Below are 20,333 nucleotides of genomic sequence, written 5' to 3' on the forward strand. Positions count from 1 at the left end.
TTTTTGACACTGGTTTGTCAGATAGATCGTCCCACCCAGGGCAGTTATCACTGTCAATCATAGCAGTGACGGACGGAACAATTTAGTGGATTCACTCACGTAATTTTTTACACTCGTGTTTCTCACTCTTGAAACAGTATACGTGGACGTTCAGGTCCTCTTAGACAAACAAAACTTTTCTTCATATTGTCAATGGATTATGTAGAGATTCTAGAGAAAAAGAGCAAAGCTCTTATAGCGCAACTGACTGAGCTTACTCACATGAAAACTCCTGATAAATCAATGATTAACTACGCAATCAATCTCTTATTTACACCGTGTGTATACGTTTTGTCTCTCTCTGATTATATTAGGTAAATCTGCAAGTGTCTAGAATGCTGTTAACTTACGAAAACAAAAAATTAATTCAGAGAGGATTCTTCTGATTAACCTACAGAAAACACCTCTGGCCTGCCATTGCTTTCAATAGAGATACCTGTGATTGGCTACAATACTCAACGCTGCAAAAACATGTAAATAAACTTGTGGTTTTGTAATTCGAAACCAGAGCATATATGCAAAAACACACAGGAGTGTTTGAAAGTGGTTGACTGCAAGTGGGTACAGATATGAATTGGTACTAATGGTACTGTAAAAAGTCCCCCCCCACCACCATCAAAAAGACTTTCTCACTGGATCTACAAAAATCTCGTAGGTGACCTATTTTGATCTCAAAAAGGTGAGTTTTCACCAAAAGGTGAGGAGTTTGCATCTATGATATATATAGATATATATATATATATATATATATATATATATATATATATATATATTGTGTGTATTTATGTATATATGCACGTATGTGTGTGTATATACACAAACACTTAGATTTTGTAAACAAATATAAACATTCAAATTTACATTTTATTGATATTAAAAAAAAAAGATATCTATATAGATAGATAGTTGGATAGAAAGAGACAGACAGACAGATTGATAGATCAAATGTGATATGATGTGATATGTGGTATGATAAAAATAAATATTTTATAAATACTGTATTGTAAAATATATCAAATGCATCTGTTGGTATAAATGTATAATTGTTTATGCATATTTATGTTGATTTTTTTACAAATATAAATAAACATTAACATTTATTTAATATTTTATTGCTTTAATGTTTTAATATATTTTAATGTCAGAACATTTTTTTTTTTTTTTTTGAAAAATTTAATAAAAATTATTTTTAAGAAAACTCTTCTGATCAAATTGCATCTTTAGGCAACAAGTACTGAATCTAGCAGTTAAGGTCCATTAATATTTCAGTTCCCTGTACAGCAATAGATCAAAGAGAATTGATTTTAATACCCAGCAAATGAATTACTCCTAACTGAATTGATTTCGAATCAGAATCAAATCAAATGCAAGACTTTGTGAATACATTTGAATCAGAAAATCGTAGCCTTCAAAATCAGTTACAGTTTTAGATTCAGTGGATAAAAAAAAGTACATTTCTTTTCTGCAGTTCCACTTCAGGAAACAAAATGACATGTTTGTTTGAAGTCTAATGTGCATATTCTTTACAGCTCTGAAGCCGAACCTCTCTGTGACAGTGACCTGAGGTACGATGAAAGCAGACAGCATTAAAACCAACGTCTGTTCGACGGCAATAAACCTGAAGCCCCTGCAGCAGTTCACACTGCATTTAAAAACTTTACAGAGTGATAAAAACCATTAACAACTCCAGGCTGTCAGACGTCTAGAAAGAGATATCTCCTGAATTAACAAGTATGCCGAGTGACGTGAGAAGGTCAGTGTTGAGCCAGCAGGAGTAGTGATGACAGTACCTTCAGAAGCAGTTTGCAGATCTCGTATTTGCCCTTGGCTGCCGCCTCATGCAGCGGAGTGAACTTCCACAAGTCGGCCACATTGACGGACGCTCCGTGTCTCACCAGCAGCTCCGCCACTTCGTAATGGCCGTACGAGCAGGCGTTATGCAGCGGCACCAAACCTCTGCCAACAGACAGGGAATTCGAGATAAATTGCGACAAGAAGATTAAAGTTTATCTCCTCGTGCGCTGACTGTTAATGAGGTTCACTCTACAACAGAGGGAGAGTTTCTGAGCAAGAACAGCAAGAAATCTCACCCTTTGTCTTTGGCGTGGACATCGGCGCCGTGGTGCAGGAGATACTCAACCACAGCCACGCGATTGTAGCCGGCGGCAAAGTGGAGCGGTGTGGAGTGACGACCCTCCAGGTCTCGACAGTTCACATTCTGAGGGGAGCAAAGTTGCTGTGCAAGACAAAACCAAACAACATTAAACCAAATGCTTGATAAATAAATCACGTTATGTTAGTGATGAGTGTTTAAATACATCCAAGAATTAATTTCATTTGATCTGCTTTTATAGGGTAGCAGGCCAGAATTATGGCAAGCATCAGTAGAGATTCTGATTAATTGCCTGACAAAAGTCTAATTGGTGATCTGATCTAATTACTTAAGGCATAATGAGGCTTTCAGATAATGAGGATCTGATCGCATCAAAGGCATCCATCCATTCAGACATTTTTATCATAGGTTTCTAAATCACTTCAGGCTTATATTACCAGTCAAAAAGTTTGAGGTTATAAAGCTTTTGATCTAAAGACTTATGCTTAAATATTCACAGCACTTTTGTAGACTTGACTAACACATTGTATTTACATTAAACATCATTTATAACTGTTATAACATTAATTTTAATTTCTGTTACATTTAGGAGTAGCTTATTAGTAGTGACATGCACTACAGTTCAAAAAGATTTTTAATGTTTTTGAAAGAAGTCTCTTATGCTCACAAAGACTGCAAGTATTATAAACAGTAAAAAAGTGATATTGTGAAATATTATTACAAATAAAAAGAACGGTTTCTATTTTAAGCGTTTTATATTTTAAAATGTAATTTATTCCTGTGATAACAAAGCTAAATGTTCAGCAGCCATTATTCCAGTCGTCAGCGTCACATGATCCTTCAGAAATCATTCTAATATGCTGATTTGATGTTCATTGGTGTTGCTGCTAATATTTTTTGTTTAAAAAATTGATATATTTTTCAGGATTCGTTGACAAATAGAAAAAGAACCATCTTTATTAGAGATCAAAATCTTTTGTAACATTTTGGAGTGCCCTTGTGCCCTTAAAAAATAACTAGCAACTATAATAAATGTTCTCGCTTTCAAAAAAAGAAAAAATTACTGACCACAAATGTTTGAATATATAGTGTATATGTGACCCTGGACCACAAAACCAGTCTTAAGTCGCTGGGCAATAGCCAAAAATACATTGTATGGGTTAAAATCATTGATATTTCTTTTATGCCAAAAATCATTAGGATATTAAGTAAAGATCATGTTCCATGAAAATATTTTGTAAATTTACTACTGTAAATATATCAAAACTTTATTTTTGATTACTAATATGCATTGCTAAGAACTTAATTTGATCAACTTTAAAGGCGATTTTCTCAATATTTTAATGTTTTTGCACCCTCATTCCAGATTTTCAAATAGTTGCATCTCGGCCAAATATTGTCCAAGCCTAACAAATCATACATCAATGGAAAGCTTATTTATTTCGAAAAATTCACCCTTATGGCTGGTTTTGTGGTCAAGGGGTCACATACAGTATAAAAAAACCCTAAAAATTCCAAACTTTAGACTGAAGTGTATGTAACAGGATCCTGCGGTTTTTGTGCATGCTGGCTCAGCGTTTCTCTCTTACACACACACACTAACAAACAAACAAACACATACACACACACACACACACAGCGAAGGTGAGGTCTTCTTACATCTACCTTGTTCAAGGTCATGAGTATGGAACAAAACACATTTAAGAACTGAAAGCTGTGTCCTTGAAAAGTTTCATTGTCTGGGATAAAGAAACTAAACTCATTCAGGGTATTTTTGTTCCAGACAAAAGCATATAAAGAAAAAATTCAATATCCATAACCGCAGATATGTTTTCATCTCTATGTAACCTGGAGGTGCTTTGTAGCACTACACTAATGAGAACAGTTGTAAAGGTTATTACAAGCATCTCAAATGAGTTAAGGTTTCATACAAAAAAAACAAATAGTGCCCCAAATTTCTCTTTCTAGAGAGAACAATTTCATGTTATATCTTGGCTCCACCAGATCACCACAGATTTTGTTTAACCCTTGGTTGACTGGTGGACAACTAGTTGATTAGTTTGAAACCAAATTAAGGAGCCTCTCACCTTCACAGTGTCCAAGTCTCCTGCTTTTGCTGCTTCTAAGAGTCTATAATCCACGTCTGAATTCCTCACTGGAATGTTTTCTAACAGACATAAGCATAAATTAACATGAATTTCCATAACTGTTAATATATAACATCAAAGCCCAAATAAACAATCCCAAAACCCAGATTCAGTCTGTACCGTTTAGTATCTGCTGTACAGCTTCATTGCCCATCTGTGCGGCTGTGAAGCCCTGCAGGGAGACGATGGTGGGGTCGGCTCCATAACTCAACAGTAGCCTGCATGTCTGCAAGTGTCCCGCCAGAGCTGCCCGGTGCAACGCCGTCTGACCAAGCGTGTCAACAGCATTCATCTATAAAAAAAATAAAAATTTAATTAAAATAAAAGATGGAATGGAAGTGAGCAGACTGAAATCTCCTCCTCCTCACTGATCAGTGAAGAGCATATCTGAATGCAGCCCACAGAGCAAGACTGAGCTGTAAGCAAACTTGGCCTCTTTTGAAATGAACACAAATATGAATTAATCAGACAAGCCCCTGGGAAACTTCAACGCTCCTTCAAAGACTATCAACACTGCACAGCGAAGAAAGAAAGGGACCTACTGCGTAAATGTGTGCGTGTGTTTTAGCATATGGCACGATTACAGTTCTTTATTCTGTCTCAAACTTGTTACTTTCAAAAAACTCAAACTCTCAGCAAAATCATGCTTTACTGGAAGTGAAAAATGCACATGATGCAGTTCTCCACATTAAACACACAATGGCTTTGTTCACACTACAACCAATTCTGATTTGTTTTAAAATCAATGTGACTGATAATAATACACGAGCATTCATTTTGTGAAAAACTGAAAATGAATTCTCATTGGTGAAAGGATGCTTACATCAGAGTATGCTGAATGTTAAAAATGTCCTTTGCAGATAAGTTATGCTTGCAGGATTTCATATAGCCTTGCATTTTGTCCTCTCCATCTTGGATTTTACAATCTGGTTTTTGCTCATATTTTCAGCCAAAATGGGCTCTTTTGCCTGAAAACAGCATTTTATTGCATTTTTGGATGAAAATGTCCAATGGTGTAAATGTTCCCGCACCCGTACTAAATTTACACATTTATGATTACATGATTATTATTACATACAGAGTTGCAAATGACGGAAAAACTATTAAAATCCAATATGACTGACAGAAATACAAAAATCTGTTTCTGAATTAAAATTTTAAACTACATACACTACTGTTCAAATGTACAGGGTTTAGATTTTACTTTAATGCTTTAATTTTTAGATGCAAGAAATTGATCAAAAGTGATAGTCAAGACAATCACGATGCTACAAAAATATTTAAATAAATGCTGCTTTTTAAATTCTTTTTATTTAAAGAATCCTGGAAAAAATGTATCAAGGTTTCCACAAAAATATTAAACAGAACAACTGTTTTCAACATTTCAACATAAATAATAATCAGAAATGTTTCTTGAGCAGCAAATCAGCATATTAGAATGATTTCCGAAGGATCATGTGACAACGTGAGATCATGAAGACAATGAAAGACATGAAAATCCATGCTATTTTAAATTGCATTAAAATAGAAAGCTTTGTTAAATTAATATATTGCATATTATTATTAAAATAATATGCAATAATATTTCTGAATATTACTATTTTTACTGTATTTGAGCAAATAAATGCAGCCTTATTAAGCATGAGAGACATTCTTTCATTCTTTTTTTCAGAAACATTTCAAAATTTTACTGACCTCAAACTTTTGAAGGGTAGTGTACAAATCAGGTTAAATGTGAATTTTGTCCTGTCCAGACCGAGAAACTGCTAAACAGATTTCAGTCGTACAGTCTATACCAAAAACGTATTTTCCTACTGATTTGAACAAAGCTACACATATCAGTCTAGATCTCCAGCTAATAAGCAGCTCCCACCGTCAGCTGATTTTCTCAGTAACTGTTTACTTTAGACAGCTTTATTCTTCATGCTTCTTGCTCTTCTTATTAACACAATGCTTCTGCACCATCTGTTTACTGGTTCACATGTGGTCTGTAAACACACACTAGCTACAATAGCCTCTTGTCTTTGAACCTCCAGTCTGACTAATTATCCAGTCCATTATGTCACTGAAGTCTGGCCACTGAAGTTTGGCAGAGAGCTGAAGAATACCAGTTAACGATCGGATGCGTTTCCGAGGGGTCACACTGCAACAGATGGACGCTGGCTTATGATTGAATGATGGAATTCAGGTTACGGCGGGTCAGCCTCCGTTTATTTATCATGCAGAAGAGCTGGGATGCGAGCGCAAGGGAGGTCAGCTTTGAAAATCAAGCTGCTCCAGGCAGCATAAAAGAGCCACACGGCAATGAAGAGGACCTCTGGATAATACAACCTTGCGTGAAAGTACGACACGCAAGCTTGATGAACGGGGAGGCCCTTTAGACACACTCTCAGCTCGAACAAAGACGGCAGACTGTGGATGAGATTATTTACAGGAGTATCGGCTTCCCCCGGTCTCTCCGCTGAAGAATAGCTGATCAGCTCTGATGCTCTCAGCCAAGGCAGTAGCTGAATGCCTGATCAGTTAGTCGATGCTTATCTGATTTGGCTCTCTGAAAGAGCTCCATTGATTTGGAAGTCTTTTACCCCCTCTCTGCTCTGGAGAGGTAATGACATGACTGATGTAGCTCGTAAACGTCCTCCAGTTTCTCTGACACAGCCCAGCTGTGAGACCGAGGCAGCAGGCTGTTTACCTATTCACTTTCACCAGAAACTTTGACACTTCCTTTAAATGTGTAAGGTTTATCCTTTAAAAAGTATTATAGAAACAGAGCTGGCTCACCATAGACAGCTTTAAAAAAAGAGGATAAATAAAATACAAGAATAAAAACAACAGTTAAATACAGTAAAAACAGCAATATTGTGAAATACTATTATTTTAAAAATTATTCCTGTGATGGCAAAGCTGAATCCTCTGCCATTACTCCAGTCTTTAGTGTCACATGATCCTTTAGAAACCATACTAATATGCTGCTTTGGTGCTCAAGAAACATTTCTTATCATCACAGTTGAAAATAATGTGCTGCTTAATATTTTTGAGGAAACCATGACATTTTTCATTATTCTTTTATGAATAGACATGCAGTTCAAATAAACAGTATTTGTAACATTATAAATGTCTTTACTGTCACTTCTGATCAATTTAACGCATCCTTGCTGAAAACAAGTATTATTTTACAGACCCCAAACTTTTAAATGGTACAGAATATTTAGAATACATTTAAATTCCTCAGCAGCCTGTTGTGAAATGAGGTCATTTCAGAGTACATCAGAAAAACAAATAAGAATCAAAATAGTTTTAGGCAATACAATTCTCGAAAGAGCTTAGAACCCTTTCATGTTTTCAAATTTATTTCATCTAGCAAACTGTGCTGTCTTCATTATCTCTTCTAAACCAATAGTTTGGATTTAGTCTGTGAGGGATGTCAAATGTGGCAGGTCTGTAGAAAAAATATAGAAGGCAACTTTTCTCTACACACAACGAAGCGCCAAATTATTAATTATGGGAAACAATAAATCAGGCAATTTAAGTTTTCATTCCTGTGCATATCTGACAAAAAACAAAACAAATATATTGCCAGGATTGCTCTGATGTTTTGCATAATTTATGCATTTTTTATGTAGTTCCATCTGCATTTGTGGAAGAATGCAAATGTTAAAGCAAAAAATAACAGAGCAAACTTTCTAAAATTCAAGTGATTTCAATATTTTTAAATCAATAAAACAAATTTGACAAAAAAAGTTCTGAATCAGAACAAGTTCATGATTCCCAACTCTAGTGATCAGATTTCAAGTAAGAGACCAATCTGCTAAAGTATCTTTGTAAACGGAGTGATGAATGTTTGACAGCTAATTGGGAAGATGTTAGCATATAAACACTTCCATACTGATGATGAGCTCTTCCATCTCAAAGATAATTATCTTAACCACTGATAAGCAGGCAAATTACTCTGACAAAAAAAAAAAAGAAGTGCAGTGTTGGCAAAGCTCATTCTTTTCCTCTTATAGGAGGAACGTGATGACTCAGCACACAACAGTAGATGTGACAGAAATGCTGCTCCACTGAACTGATTTTTCTCAGCTCAGTTGAGAACAGACAAAAAAAGATGCTGTGGTTCTGCAGAGGGGCCATATTCTACTCTTGTAGTGTTTTATTTTTTCCCCATTAGACCACTTATAATGTCAGTCAATGGTGCTTTCACCAAAACCAAACATAATCTAATTTTAAATGTCCAATTTCCTCCCTCTCTTTGATTTGAGCTGTAGTTATATGGCAAGAGAAAAATTCTCCCAAAATCTCTTTTCTTTCCACAAAAAAATAACAGAATACAGGTTTGCAATGGGTAAATAAACACTGACATTTTTTCAGTAAACTATCCCTTTAAGGCAGACTATACTGTGAGAGCTGGATGGTGAAGCAAAGTGTCAGGAGTGTAAATGTGTGTGTTGCAGCTCTGTAGGCACTCGAGAGCACATGCAGGTAATGTGGCGCCTGCTAATGCAGGAGCAGCTGTGTACCTTCGCCCCATGTTTCTGTAGAACCTCCATGATGTCGTTGTGCGCCTGTTCTGCTGCCACATGGAGAGGCGTCATGAAGCTGAACAGAAAAGTGGGAGATGATAACAGGGGAGATAATGAGAAAGACAGACAGACCTTAGCATCAGTCACAACCATTTGACATTTGATAAACACATGACAGGCACATTCACTCACTCTTTGTTTTTCTCGTTGACGTTGGCTCCTTTCCGTAGCAGCAGTTCGGTGACTTGTTTTCGTTTTGGGTGAGGTGAAGCGACAACACAGTGCTGAAACGCAGGACAGAGGCCTTTGTAAGTGTCACAGTTCACGGCTAATTCTGTCTTTTTGGTAACATCATTCACTGCATGGAACAGAGCAGCGTGGACATCCTGTCTAAATATCTGTTGTGTTTTAAGGAAGAAAAAATTAAATCATACAGGTATGGAATAACATGAAGGTGAGTAAATGATGACAGGAAGTTTATTTTTACACTATCCCTTTAACATCTGCTTTCAACCGGATGTCTCAGCTGGTGAGCTTTGAAGTTAATCAGCAGGGGCTCACCAGTGCCGTTTCGTGCGTCTGTGGGTGCTTGAAGTTGATGATCTCCAAAGCCAGGGTCTTCTTCACCTTGGTCATGTCTGCTTCCCGTGCCGCCTGAAGAAGAGAGTTGCCCTTAAACTCGTCTGCACCGGAGGAAAAAAAATTATATTTAGAGAGGTGATGCAAGAGGCTCTGACAGAAGCCGTTGGTAGACATAATTCATCAAGACAAAGCATGAAAAAAGTAATTGAAGCTTCACAGCTACAATGCAATCTGGCTTTACGGCAGCAAAAATTTGAGTTAGGATATCTAAAATGTATGAATGAATCATCTGACCTGATCGAATGAATTTTGCGCATTCAATTTGTTATGCTTCTGCTCATAAGAACATTATTCCATCTACATGAGAGCTGTTTTACTGAATGAGGACGTGCTGATATTTAACTAAACATTGCAATTACAACAATTAGATGATCTCTGCCTTCATCTGCCAACAGTTAATCTGTAAAAACACTGTTAAATGCAATCTTTAGCGAATCTTAAAATAAACATTTTCATACTGCACATTATCATTTTAAAATGCTTAACTTGAAGCACTTAAAACTGTTAAAAGCATTCATTTGTTAAAACAATTCAATTTATTTTGTAATGTGCTGATTCTTTTTTTTACACAAATCATCAAAATAGTATCAGCCACAGCATGGAAATAATTCATTTTTCAATCATAAGTTTAATATTGCTTTTTTAAACAAGCAAATTAATATAGTTTCATACAAATATGTAAAATTGCTAAAATTGTTTTAAAAGAAGTCAAAGCATCAAGCTTTGCATATCGCCAAACAAACACAACAGGAGTACAGAAGATAATATTTAACTGGTGTATTAAATATTAGTACTCTTGGATCACAGCTTGGGCAATTAATGAGGACAGAGAACTGATAACTAAATATTGCAATTTATTAATTTATATAGTATATTATCTATTTTGTAATTATAGAAATATTATTATAATCGTTTTATATTTTCATTTATTGATATATTTTTAATTTACCAGACACTATCAAAAGTGAATATTACAACAAGAGTTTGCATTCTAAAATACTTGCAGCACAAGCACAAACTAATTCTACATAAATTAAAATCTTTACACAACAAATTGTGTAAAGTTTCAGTCAAAACTCCATCACTCCACCCCACACTGGGTGAAGCCAGATGGAGAATTCACAGGCAAAATACATAACGACTTCGCCTGCCAAACTCATCAGCAGACTAGAGCTAAGCCTCCACTGCGCTTGAATAATGCAGAACGAGAATATTGTATGTTTAAAGGCGTCTTTCTCTAAATCTTGAGGTGCCAGTGAGAATGTGGCAGGAATAATCAGAGCCAAGTCACGTCTAGCTCACTTACACTTGCAAGGTGAACAAGCAGGATGAGTTTTGTTGGCTTTGATGCCACTTGTGCTGAGAAATGGTGAAAGACCCCAGTATGTTGTCTTTAATTCACTCTTAAGCAATAAGGAACAAGGCTGTTTTATAAGGCAATATATGCAGTAAAACTATAGTAAAACTATAAGGCAATAAAAACTCACATGTGAGCCTCTCTTTGAGTTCTGGGGTCGGGGCCATGTCCACCGCGCTCTTCCCATGGCAGTTGACCAGCGTGGGATCGGCTCCGTGACTCAGCAGCAGGGAACAGACCTCCACGCGATTCTTGGAGGCAGCCTCGTGCAAAGGGGTGAACTGCCAGAGGTCCATGGCATTAACGCACGCCCCATGCTACAGAAAAACATTCAGGGTGAGATCACATGGAAAGGATGGCGCCAACTCTGACAGCCCAGATTCATTTTCAAATACATCTAGAACATTATGCGGTTCCGCTTGAGCAGTTAGAGCAGTTTTAGCATAGATTAAGAATTTCTATCTATTAGGGAGTCTGCTATGCCTCAGAAGAAGTTAATAGCACAAAGGGAAAAGAATATCGAACACATTTTTAGAAAAAATGGCAGTTTTCCAAAACGGAGACATCAACTTGCACTCAGAGGCAAGGGGTAAACGGTACAAAACGATTAAAGGGATAGATCGGCTAAAAATGCTTTTTTCCTTACTCTTTCGAATTCCTATCTACCATCAAATGCTAAATAAAATATTAGACAAGTTCATGCCCTATTAAAACATGAAAACCAGTGACAACTGATGTGACATGTTTTGACTGGCCATTTTTGAATATGAGGTGGATTTCCAGTGAAATTTAAGTCTTTTCCTTACAAAGATCTAATGGGTGGCTTCAAAGGACTTGAAGCTCGACAGAACCTGGTCACCATCCACTTTCATTGTGGAAAACATTCTGCTAAATTTCTCCTTTTGTGTTTCATGACATGAGGTTGAATGAGAACATCTCTTTTGCGTGAATTATCCTTTTAAAACTGAGAGAGTGAGCAGCAAGTAAGAGGAGTGAAACAAAAGCTCCTGAGGAACATCAAGATAACATCAGGTGTTCACAATGCAGCGGTGTACGATAAGAGGATTCTTAATTGTCTTTCTGATCATTGCACAGCACATTTAATCGAATATAATGATTGAGGGGGCTTAAGGAGACATGGGGAGCTACTGATATTGTAATAAGCTCTCCTGAGGCCGAGAATACTCTGTTCTGCTGCGTATCAAACTCCAAACATTGTTGTAGAGACAGATTGGCCACTCCGCAGGGCTCTGTTGACACACTGAGCATAGGAGAACACACCGGGAGCATAGTGTTCCATATAACAGCTTTGTAAATAAAGGAAGCTGGGCTTAAATGCCATACTCTATGGAACTTCAGGCTCAAGGGGGAGTTTGTGTTTGCACTGAAACAGAGTGAACTCTGCCAGGACATGTAGATTGAAACTATATGCAGGACACACTGAATTTGTATATAATAATATAATAGTCAAAAAAAATTCTAAAAGTAGTAAAGTAGTAAAGAGTAATCATTCTCTCCACAGTGATGCCCAAAACACTGCATAGCATGGAAAAAATATAAAGTATAGTACTTTATATTTAAATATATAGTAAATGGAGCAGGATTTTGAATCAATGCTTCAATGTATTCTGCCTGGTTAGGACAAGCTGCTTAACTGGAAACAGTATTGTTTGTCTTCCACACAGGTCACACTAAATTATACATGCACACCCATTCAGGTTTTTGTCCTTACTTTTAGCAGTAGCTCTGTGACCTCGTAGTGTCCATATGAGCAGGCGTTGTGTAGAGGAACGAGACCACTAGAAATTGCAAGAACATAAAACACACACTAAATCATTTAGGCTTACAGCAAAAATGTGCTTTTCCTAATATATGGACAAAGGAAAGCTAATGAACCAAAGCTTTTACTAGAGTGAAACAAAAGTGAAATAGCTGATAGAGACATAAGAGGCATAAGCAGACCTACCCTTTATCTTTAGCGTGAACATCAGCGCCATGTTGCAGGAGAAGCTGAACTATTCGAACTCGGTTGTATCCGGCTGCCAGGTGCAGTGGAGTAGACTACAAGAAAAGAGGAAGCACAGTTATGACAAAACTGTAAGATTTACAATATTATTCAAAAGTTTGGGTCAGTAAGATTTGTATTTGTAACTTGTAAGATTTGTAACTTTTAAACAGTTACGTACACAGATCCAACAAAGCCATGATGACAATGCACCCCTCTGTAAAACAGTGCCAAAACCCACCTTTCTCTTCCTTGTATATCTCTTTAAAAAGTATTAGCGTAGCCCGTTTTCTAAAATCGGGCTGCCTAGGGACCAAGGGAGTTCTTGGTTTGTCAAACATGTGAGCATGCTTATGACTAAATTTTGCCGTAAGGAAGTCACATTTCATTACAGCTCTCAGGATTGTAAACCCGCCTGACAATCCAACCTTGCGCAAGTCTTACTGAGAATGGTATAGAGTTTAAGTATTGAAATACAGGCTAACGAAGGTATTCAACACCATGTATCTATGTACCGCAGCACACAGCGGGGTATAACAGCATTTCCTTCAGCACAGCATGATAGTTACAAAAACTCACATCACCCGTATTCTGATGATTGTTTAACGAACGGTATTTGTTATGAGAGCTAATTAAAGACAGCAGCTGATATTTGTTTCAAGCCAACAAAAATGAAAGAAGAAGAGAATTTAAAATTAGAAGGAATCAAATTCTTAACTTTCAGACATCAAGTAATTCATGCATTCTGCATTCATGAACCAAGCACAAACAAAAAATTAAATTGACAAGCCAGTCGAAAAACAATCAAACAAAATGAGGATCAGGTGGCACAAACAAAATCAAATCCCCATAAAAGTCTCCAATGAAATGCAACAAGCCACACGGTCGTAAACCATTACTGTGATGTATCGATGCTAGCAAAGCACAATGCGCAAACTCCATGTGTTCCTGCACAGTCTCCTGCGGTAAGCACAAATCATTCACCATACAGCTGAAAATGCACAAAACAATGAGAAATCAATCCAGATTGCAAAATGATGATAACAATATGCATTTACAAGCTTTCGTAGGCATGCACACCAGGGTGTTTGAAGTTGTAAAAGAAAAGAAACAAACTGAGTGAATATGTGAATGGTGGGATGGAAAGCTGTAGCGCTAGAGGAGGTATATTTAAGCTCACATATCAAGCAGGTGGTGCACTAAGCATCCTCTTTAGGAGTTTTCACACCAGGGTTTACCCTCTAACACCTTCACCCCAATCCACTGCATTCACAATGCTGCAGTGTCTGAACAAAGAACCAAATGGCCACATTGTGAAAATCAAACAAATGAAAATAATGGAAAAAAACCTTGCCAGCATTTTCTGAGATGTCGACTGATAGACAATGTCGCCAGAATGACGAATCAAAACAAAAGAGAGCAAAAACAAACAAACAAAAACAAATAATGGCATAATGATAGCATAATGATAGTTGGCAAAGGCTTTGTTCACTGGAACAAAGCAGGAGAAAAAAAGTCAATTCGTTTTCATTAAAATAGTAAATATAAATAAACTTTTTGTCTCCAACTTTATTAATATTAATGTTCAAAGTACATGCAAGCTGTTGCTTCTATTCCTAGTAGTTGACCATTAAAAATTGCATGCTTACCATTTGTTAAAGGGGTCATATGATGCTTTTTTAAAGATCATTATTTTGTGTATTTTTTGTAACAGAATATGTTGACATGTTTTATTGTTCAAAAACATTATTTTTCAAATACTGTACATTATTGTAAGTTCTCTTGCCCCATCTCTCTCAAACGCTTCGATTTCTACAAAGTCCCTCCATCTAACAAGTGCAGTCTGCTCTGATTGGCCAACTGGCACAGTGCATTGTGATTGGCCGAACACCGCAAGCCACGTCAGAAATGTAACGCCCCTTACCATAATCGCCAGCTTCAGCTTTCAAAATTACAGTAAAGAAAGACAGTAAATAATGTCCTTAGTTTTACCATCAGTTCAAGCCCGTGAAGGGAACAGAGTAGCGTGACAGACACAGTGATGAAGCTCCTGTGTTTGCGCACACAAGCCGCGATTGTGTGACCGTTTCTCCCTCTCTCACACACACACACACACATACAAACGACGCTGCGCTGTGACTCTCTCTCTCTCACACACACAACGCGCAAAATTCCGCATTTAAACAGTCAATAGTAAATATTTAAACTAATAACAAATCATACAATAGTTGATTCAGAAGTGCCAGATTGTCATAGCAAAGTCAGAATTACCTCCTCTCCTAGGTTCACTTCAATTCATTTTAAGATGCAATGAATATGACTATTTCCCTAACACCATGAACGTAAATTTGACCCATTTTATATAATAAATATGAACACTCACTCATTTTTTTCTATACCATAATGTCTGCTTCAAATGAGGATTACTTGCTGAATCAATCTAAACAAAACCCAGTTTGTATTCTAGGAAAGATTATATTCTCAATCTCATTTAGCACTACAGTTCTATAACAGTATCAAGGTCATCCTCAGACTGAAATGCATTAATCTGACACCATATCAACATTTTAACTACTTCCTAAAGAGCATTACATTTAAAAGTAACAGTAAATATAAGATGGCTCAAGACTGACCCTTGGGGAACACCTAGTTAATTTTACCTTGTGGAAAAAAATCATTTGAGGATTTTCTGAACAACCTGAATCTTGCATAAGTAAGGAGTCAGGAGGCTGAATCACCATGGCGACACAATCATACAGTAGCCATGGCTACACTCAATCACTTTGGCCCCTCCTGCCAATCTGTCTGCCCTACCCAAAGCAAACAGGACTAACAGGAAAGACACATCCTGCAGAGAGCACACGTTCTCTTGTGCTCTCTGCAAAACAAAAAGTGAAAGACAAAACCATTTAACCGTAGGCTATTAAATCTGCTTCTTGCACAGATCTTCCATCAATTTCTTTAAGAGCCCGACACACCAGCAGAATTGTCGTCTCACTCGAGAGGTGTTCCTATTGAATCATTTAAGATGAATGCGTTGCCTAAAGATGTACAGCTGGAAATATTACCCCCTACATACTCCAGATCGAAACATCCTGAGACTATTTAAAATAGGTGGAATGCTAAAATGAGCTTTTGCTTTGTTTTAAGGGAATTTGCAAATAATGTAACTCAGAGTACCTCAGTGCATTTGGCTCTGTCACATAACATCTTTCTGGTGCTGGCAGAAACAGCAGACAGGTGAACTAGAGCGAAGATCTGTGTCGATTCAGATGGCTTCAAACAGAAAGCGACAGTAAAGCTATGTGGCAGCGTTGACCTTTTGCCAGCAGACCCTGAAGCGTGAGAGTGAGACGTGCAATGCTGGTCATTCAAATGAAAAAGTGTTTGCGTTATTCTGCCCATTCAAAAATAGGCTGCCAATAAGACAAATCACTGCACACTGAAGTCGGCACCGTCTGCAACAAAATTGAGCCACTCAATTTTTCTGTTCTTTTGTGCAAATTTTTCACCATTGCACACATCATGAGGGTTTGTGATAGGGAGAGGAACAGTGTGAACTTTTGAGTAAACAAGCAAACAAAATGAAAATCTGTGGAAAAGAGAGAGATTGTAAAACAGTTCTATTGGCTTTAAATGCCTAATAATGTATAACTGCATAAATGTATGAACTTTGAAATGTCTATTGTCAAATTATCCTAAAAGTAGGGCTGGGCAATTTTTCCGATTTTTTTTTAATTAATTCAAATTTAATGATTTTTTTATTCCACATTTTATTGCCATGATTTTATTCTACAAAATAAAATCATGGCAATAAAATGTGGAATAAAAAAATTTATTAATAAAATATAAAACCATTTTCAACATTGATAATGATAAAAAAAATTTATTTGGCATCCAATCAGCATATTAGCATGGTTTCTGAAGGACCATGTGAAAGCTGAAAATCAGCTTTGAAATCATATGAATAAATTACATTTTAGAATATATTACAAAAATGTCATCATATTTCACAATATTACTGTTTTTCCTGTATTTTCGTTTAAATAAATGCATGCTTGGTAAGTATCAGAGACTTTTTTCCCCCTAATCTCAGTCACCATTACACATCCTAAATATAATTTAGGAGTATTAATATTACAGAATTTTTAGTGCCTAGAAAACATCAAAAACTCCTTGTTTTTCCTTAGAGTAGAAATATCCCTTTGTCCACATCTTTCCCTTGTCTTGCCATTCAGGAATGGTGACCTGTAACCATGCCAACGGTGAGTGCTTCTCCACAGCTGTTGCCATGACTGCAGTACATGCTATAACTAGCGTGAAATCTGAGCGGATGGAACCTTTGAAAACAATGTGTTGCTTGGCTAAGTAACCCTTTAGTGCACCTCAGTTAGTGGAGATTTACACACAAGAGTGTACAGAAGAGGGACGTCCCTGTGCAACGCTAAAGTAAACACCAGGTCCAAAGATCATACTAGCTGCAAGCAAACAGCAGGAAGGGGCTACCGAGCACATTAATGCCAGTTACACGCTGAGAGGATCAATAAGACATTAGTCCCTCTACCAAGCCTGCAAAATGGAAAAAATACAGCTCACCGACTCCTATAGGGGCTTCTTACTGCATCCTGGGCTCTGTATAAAGGAGCTCAAATCCCAAAGGGGGATGACGCCTGGTTCCACCGTCCTAATCACAACACTCACCCCCCATTAAAGACAGTCCCAGCAGAGCACTGAAGGCGTTAACAACCAGCGCGTCCGACGGGATGCTATTTCGAATCATGTGCCGTCACGGGCTCAAGTTTTCCCAGAAGCCTATTGCTGGAAAGCAGAGACAAATAGTCATGTGCGATAATTAACTGCAAAAAAGCCTGTGCGTTTGAGAGACCGAGAGAGAAAAAGAGATAAAGGCAGACGGGAAACACTACAATCGCTCCACATACGCAGCGGCTCCGTTTCTTCCATCCACCTACGTTTCTAAGGGGGCGCATCATTGTGCAATGAGGGCCAGGAACAGACGCTTGGATAGACAAAATATTTGTTAATCTTCAGAAACATGGAAATGAAACCAAAAAAGTTGTGACTGATTTAACCGGCAACCGCTGCACAGATTGCACGCCGCTTGTTTTGTCTCAGCCTGTGCAGTGAGGCTGCCTCAACTTGATACCTTATCAAAGATGGCAAGGCACATTCTGCCTTGTTTGTTTTACAGTCTAAATGGGGAAAAAAAATAAAACAGCACTTCAGGTTACAGCAAGTGAGGACAACACTATTGAGACATCTGTGCATACACTATATATCTTAAGAATCATTTCTAGGTATGCAAATGTATACTACCTTTCAAAAGTTTGGGATCAGCAAGATTTTTTTTTTAATTCAACAGACGCAATAAATTGATCAAAAGATTTATAATGTTACAAAAGACTTCTATTTTTAAATAAACGCTTTATTTTTGAAATTTCTATTAATCAAAGAATTCTGAAAAGTAGTATCACAGATTCACAAAATATTAAGCTTCTTGAGCATAAAATCAGCATATTAAATGATTTCTGATATTAAAATAGAAATATGTATTAAAATGTTAAATAGAAAACATTTTTTAAAGTTATTATGAAAAAGTATTATTATTATTATTTATTTTAATCTTACAAATACAAATTTTGAAAAATACTGTACTTATACTGATTATAACTGACAATGTGTGAACCGTTTTCTTTTATTTGACGATCATCAAAACCAGATCAGCAAACAATATTTCGTCCCAACTTTGACACCTTTACTGGCATAAACAAGATTGGGTAACACTTTAGTATAGGGACCAATTCTCACTATTAACTAGATGCTTATTACTATGCCCATTATAAACATATTGGCTGTTTATTAGTACTTATAAAGCACATTCTGCATGACCATATTCTACATTCCTGATCCTACCCAAAACCTAAACTTAACAACTTCCTTTCTAACTATTAATAAAAAGGTAATTGAGGCAAAAGTCATAGTTAATGGCTTGTTAATGGCGAGATAAAATAAAGTGTGACCTAAGATTGCATTATTTAGCAAAATTTTCATATATCAGCTTTTATTGCCCATAATTACAATTGTTCATTGTGCTGTGAATCTCCTACCTCTGTGATTTTGCAAGAAGACCAAATCCAACCAACAACAGAGCTAGAGAGTTGTCTTGAAGAACCCTGGATCCAGAGCACTAAGACTTTGGTCCAAAGCAAATCGTTCTGTGCTAATTCCCTCCCAAGCCTCTTCCCACATCATTCCTCTAGTACACATAATCTTTAAGCTAAAGCCTGCAATATGTTAAGGCAAATGTTATCACACCATATAAACAGCTCTGTTTCACAATCCCACCCAGAGTAATTATGAAGCAGTCAATGGAACAATGGCTTCCAATGTCCTGACATGGATGAGAATGTCTTCATCATACCTTCTTAAAGCTACTTATTGTGCGTTTTAGCTAAAAGACATCTGGTTATAAAATAATGCTTGTTAATGCAAACAACAAAAAAAGGAAATTCTGTCATCATTTACCAATGTCATTCCAAACCTTTATGATTTCTTTCTTTCTACACATAAAATAAAATATTTTGAAGAATTAATTTTTTTTTTTTTTTTTTTCATCCATACACAAAGTCAGTGCTGTCCGAAAACTACACTGGGATTCACTGATTTTCAATTAAAATAATAGAGTATCCATTTAATGCCAGTTAGCAATTTCTCTAAAAGAAAATGGAGTGGAATTTTATGTGTCACTTGGGGAAAGAAGATCACATAAATACAAAATAACAACTGCACAACTGCAAGGAAGGGAACAAGCTTACTGCACAAATTTAGTGTCATGGTTAAAAGTTCAGACGGGTTAATTGGAACTGACTACAGTGTAAATTTAACATACAACAGAGCCCAGCTCAAAACTAATCTGAGAAAAAAGCAGCAGCGAGAAAGAGTAAAAACATGGAAAGAAAATGAAAAACTCAATTGTTCACCATGAAACAATTGTGACATGATTGATGGGATCTGCGGTAGGCGTACGGTAAGTGATTGTTTTTCCCTGAGCCCCTGTAGAAGGCATCTTGATAATGTGCTCCAGTGTGCTGTGTTAATAACGTCTTGCACTTCAGAGAGCTCCATCATTTTTAAACCTGGACCGTGGCAAATCTCACACTCTGGAGTACGCTTCCTATTCTCTCTCACACACACACTCACAAGCATGGCTTTCAATCAGTGTTCAGAGACATTGTCTAAAGCTAGCATGGCACTGATAAATTCTTTTCCACTTCAAGAAAAAGAGTCAGGGCAAGTCATTCATCTCTGCTCTGATTTTACGCTGATTTCTCAGAGGTCAGAGAAGACCACAAGCAAGTTAAAGAACGCAAGCAGGTAATGAAGCTAATCAAGACCATTTTTCCAACAGACATCACATAAATACTATAGACCTCAACTGACCATAAAGCTCATTTAGAGAGTCTGCTTTAGAGCCACTTCGGTTTGTGGTTTT

At 36.9% G+C, this 20,333-nt stretch overlaps 1 protein-coding gene across 3 annotated transcripts in view; it reads right to left on the bottom strand.

Moving 5' to 3' along the window:
* Positions 1-20,333, bottom strand: part of LOC306862053 (poly [ADP-ribose] polymerase tankyrase-1-like) — a 97,653-nt gene that overhangs the window by 21,909 nt on the left and 55,411 nt on the right. For 2 of the 3 annotated variants that reach the window (XM_079404650.1, XM_079404648.1), the window contains 10 exons: positions 12,785-12,879; positions 12,551-12,617; positions 10,949-11,135; positions 9,381-9,502; positions 9,012-9,103; positions 8,817-8,895; positions 4,420-4,591; positions 4,240-4,319; positions 2,130-2,275; positions 1,830-1,995 (listed from right to left, as the gene is read on the bottom strand). In XM_079404650.1, the coding sequence (XP_079260776.1) occupies positions 1,830-1,995; positions 2,130-2,275; positions 4,240-4,319; positions 4,420-4,591; positions 8,817-8,895; positions 9,012-9,103; positions 9,381-9,502; positions 10,949-11,135; positions 12,551-12,617; positions 12,785-12,879 (1,206 nt within the window). The remainder of the gene's footprint in view (positions 1-1,829; positions 1,996-2,129; positions 2,276-4,239; positions 4,320-4,419; positions 4,592-8,816; positions 8,896-9,011; positions 9,104-9,380; positions 9,503-10,948; positions 11,136-12,550; positions 12,618-12,784; positions 12,880-20,333) is intronic. The other variant, XM_079404649.1, reaches the window with a different exon arrangement.

This window comes from Barbus barbus (genome assembly GCF_936440315.1).
Source record: "Barbus barbus genome assembly, chromosome: 43".
Taxonomy (NCBI): Eukaryota; Metazoa; Chordata; class Actinopteri; order Cypriniformes; family Cyprinidae; genus Barbus; species Barbus barbus.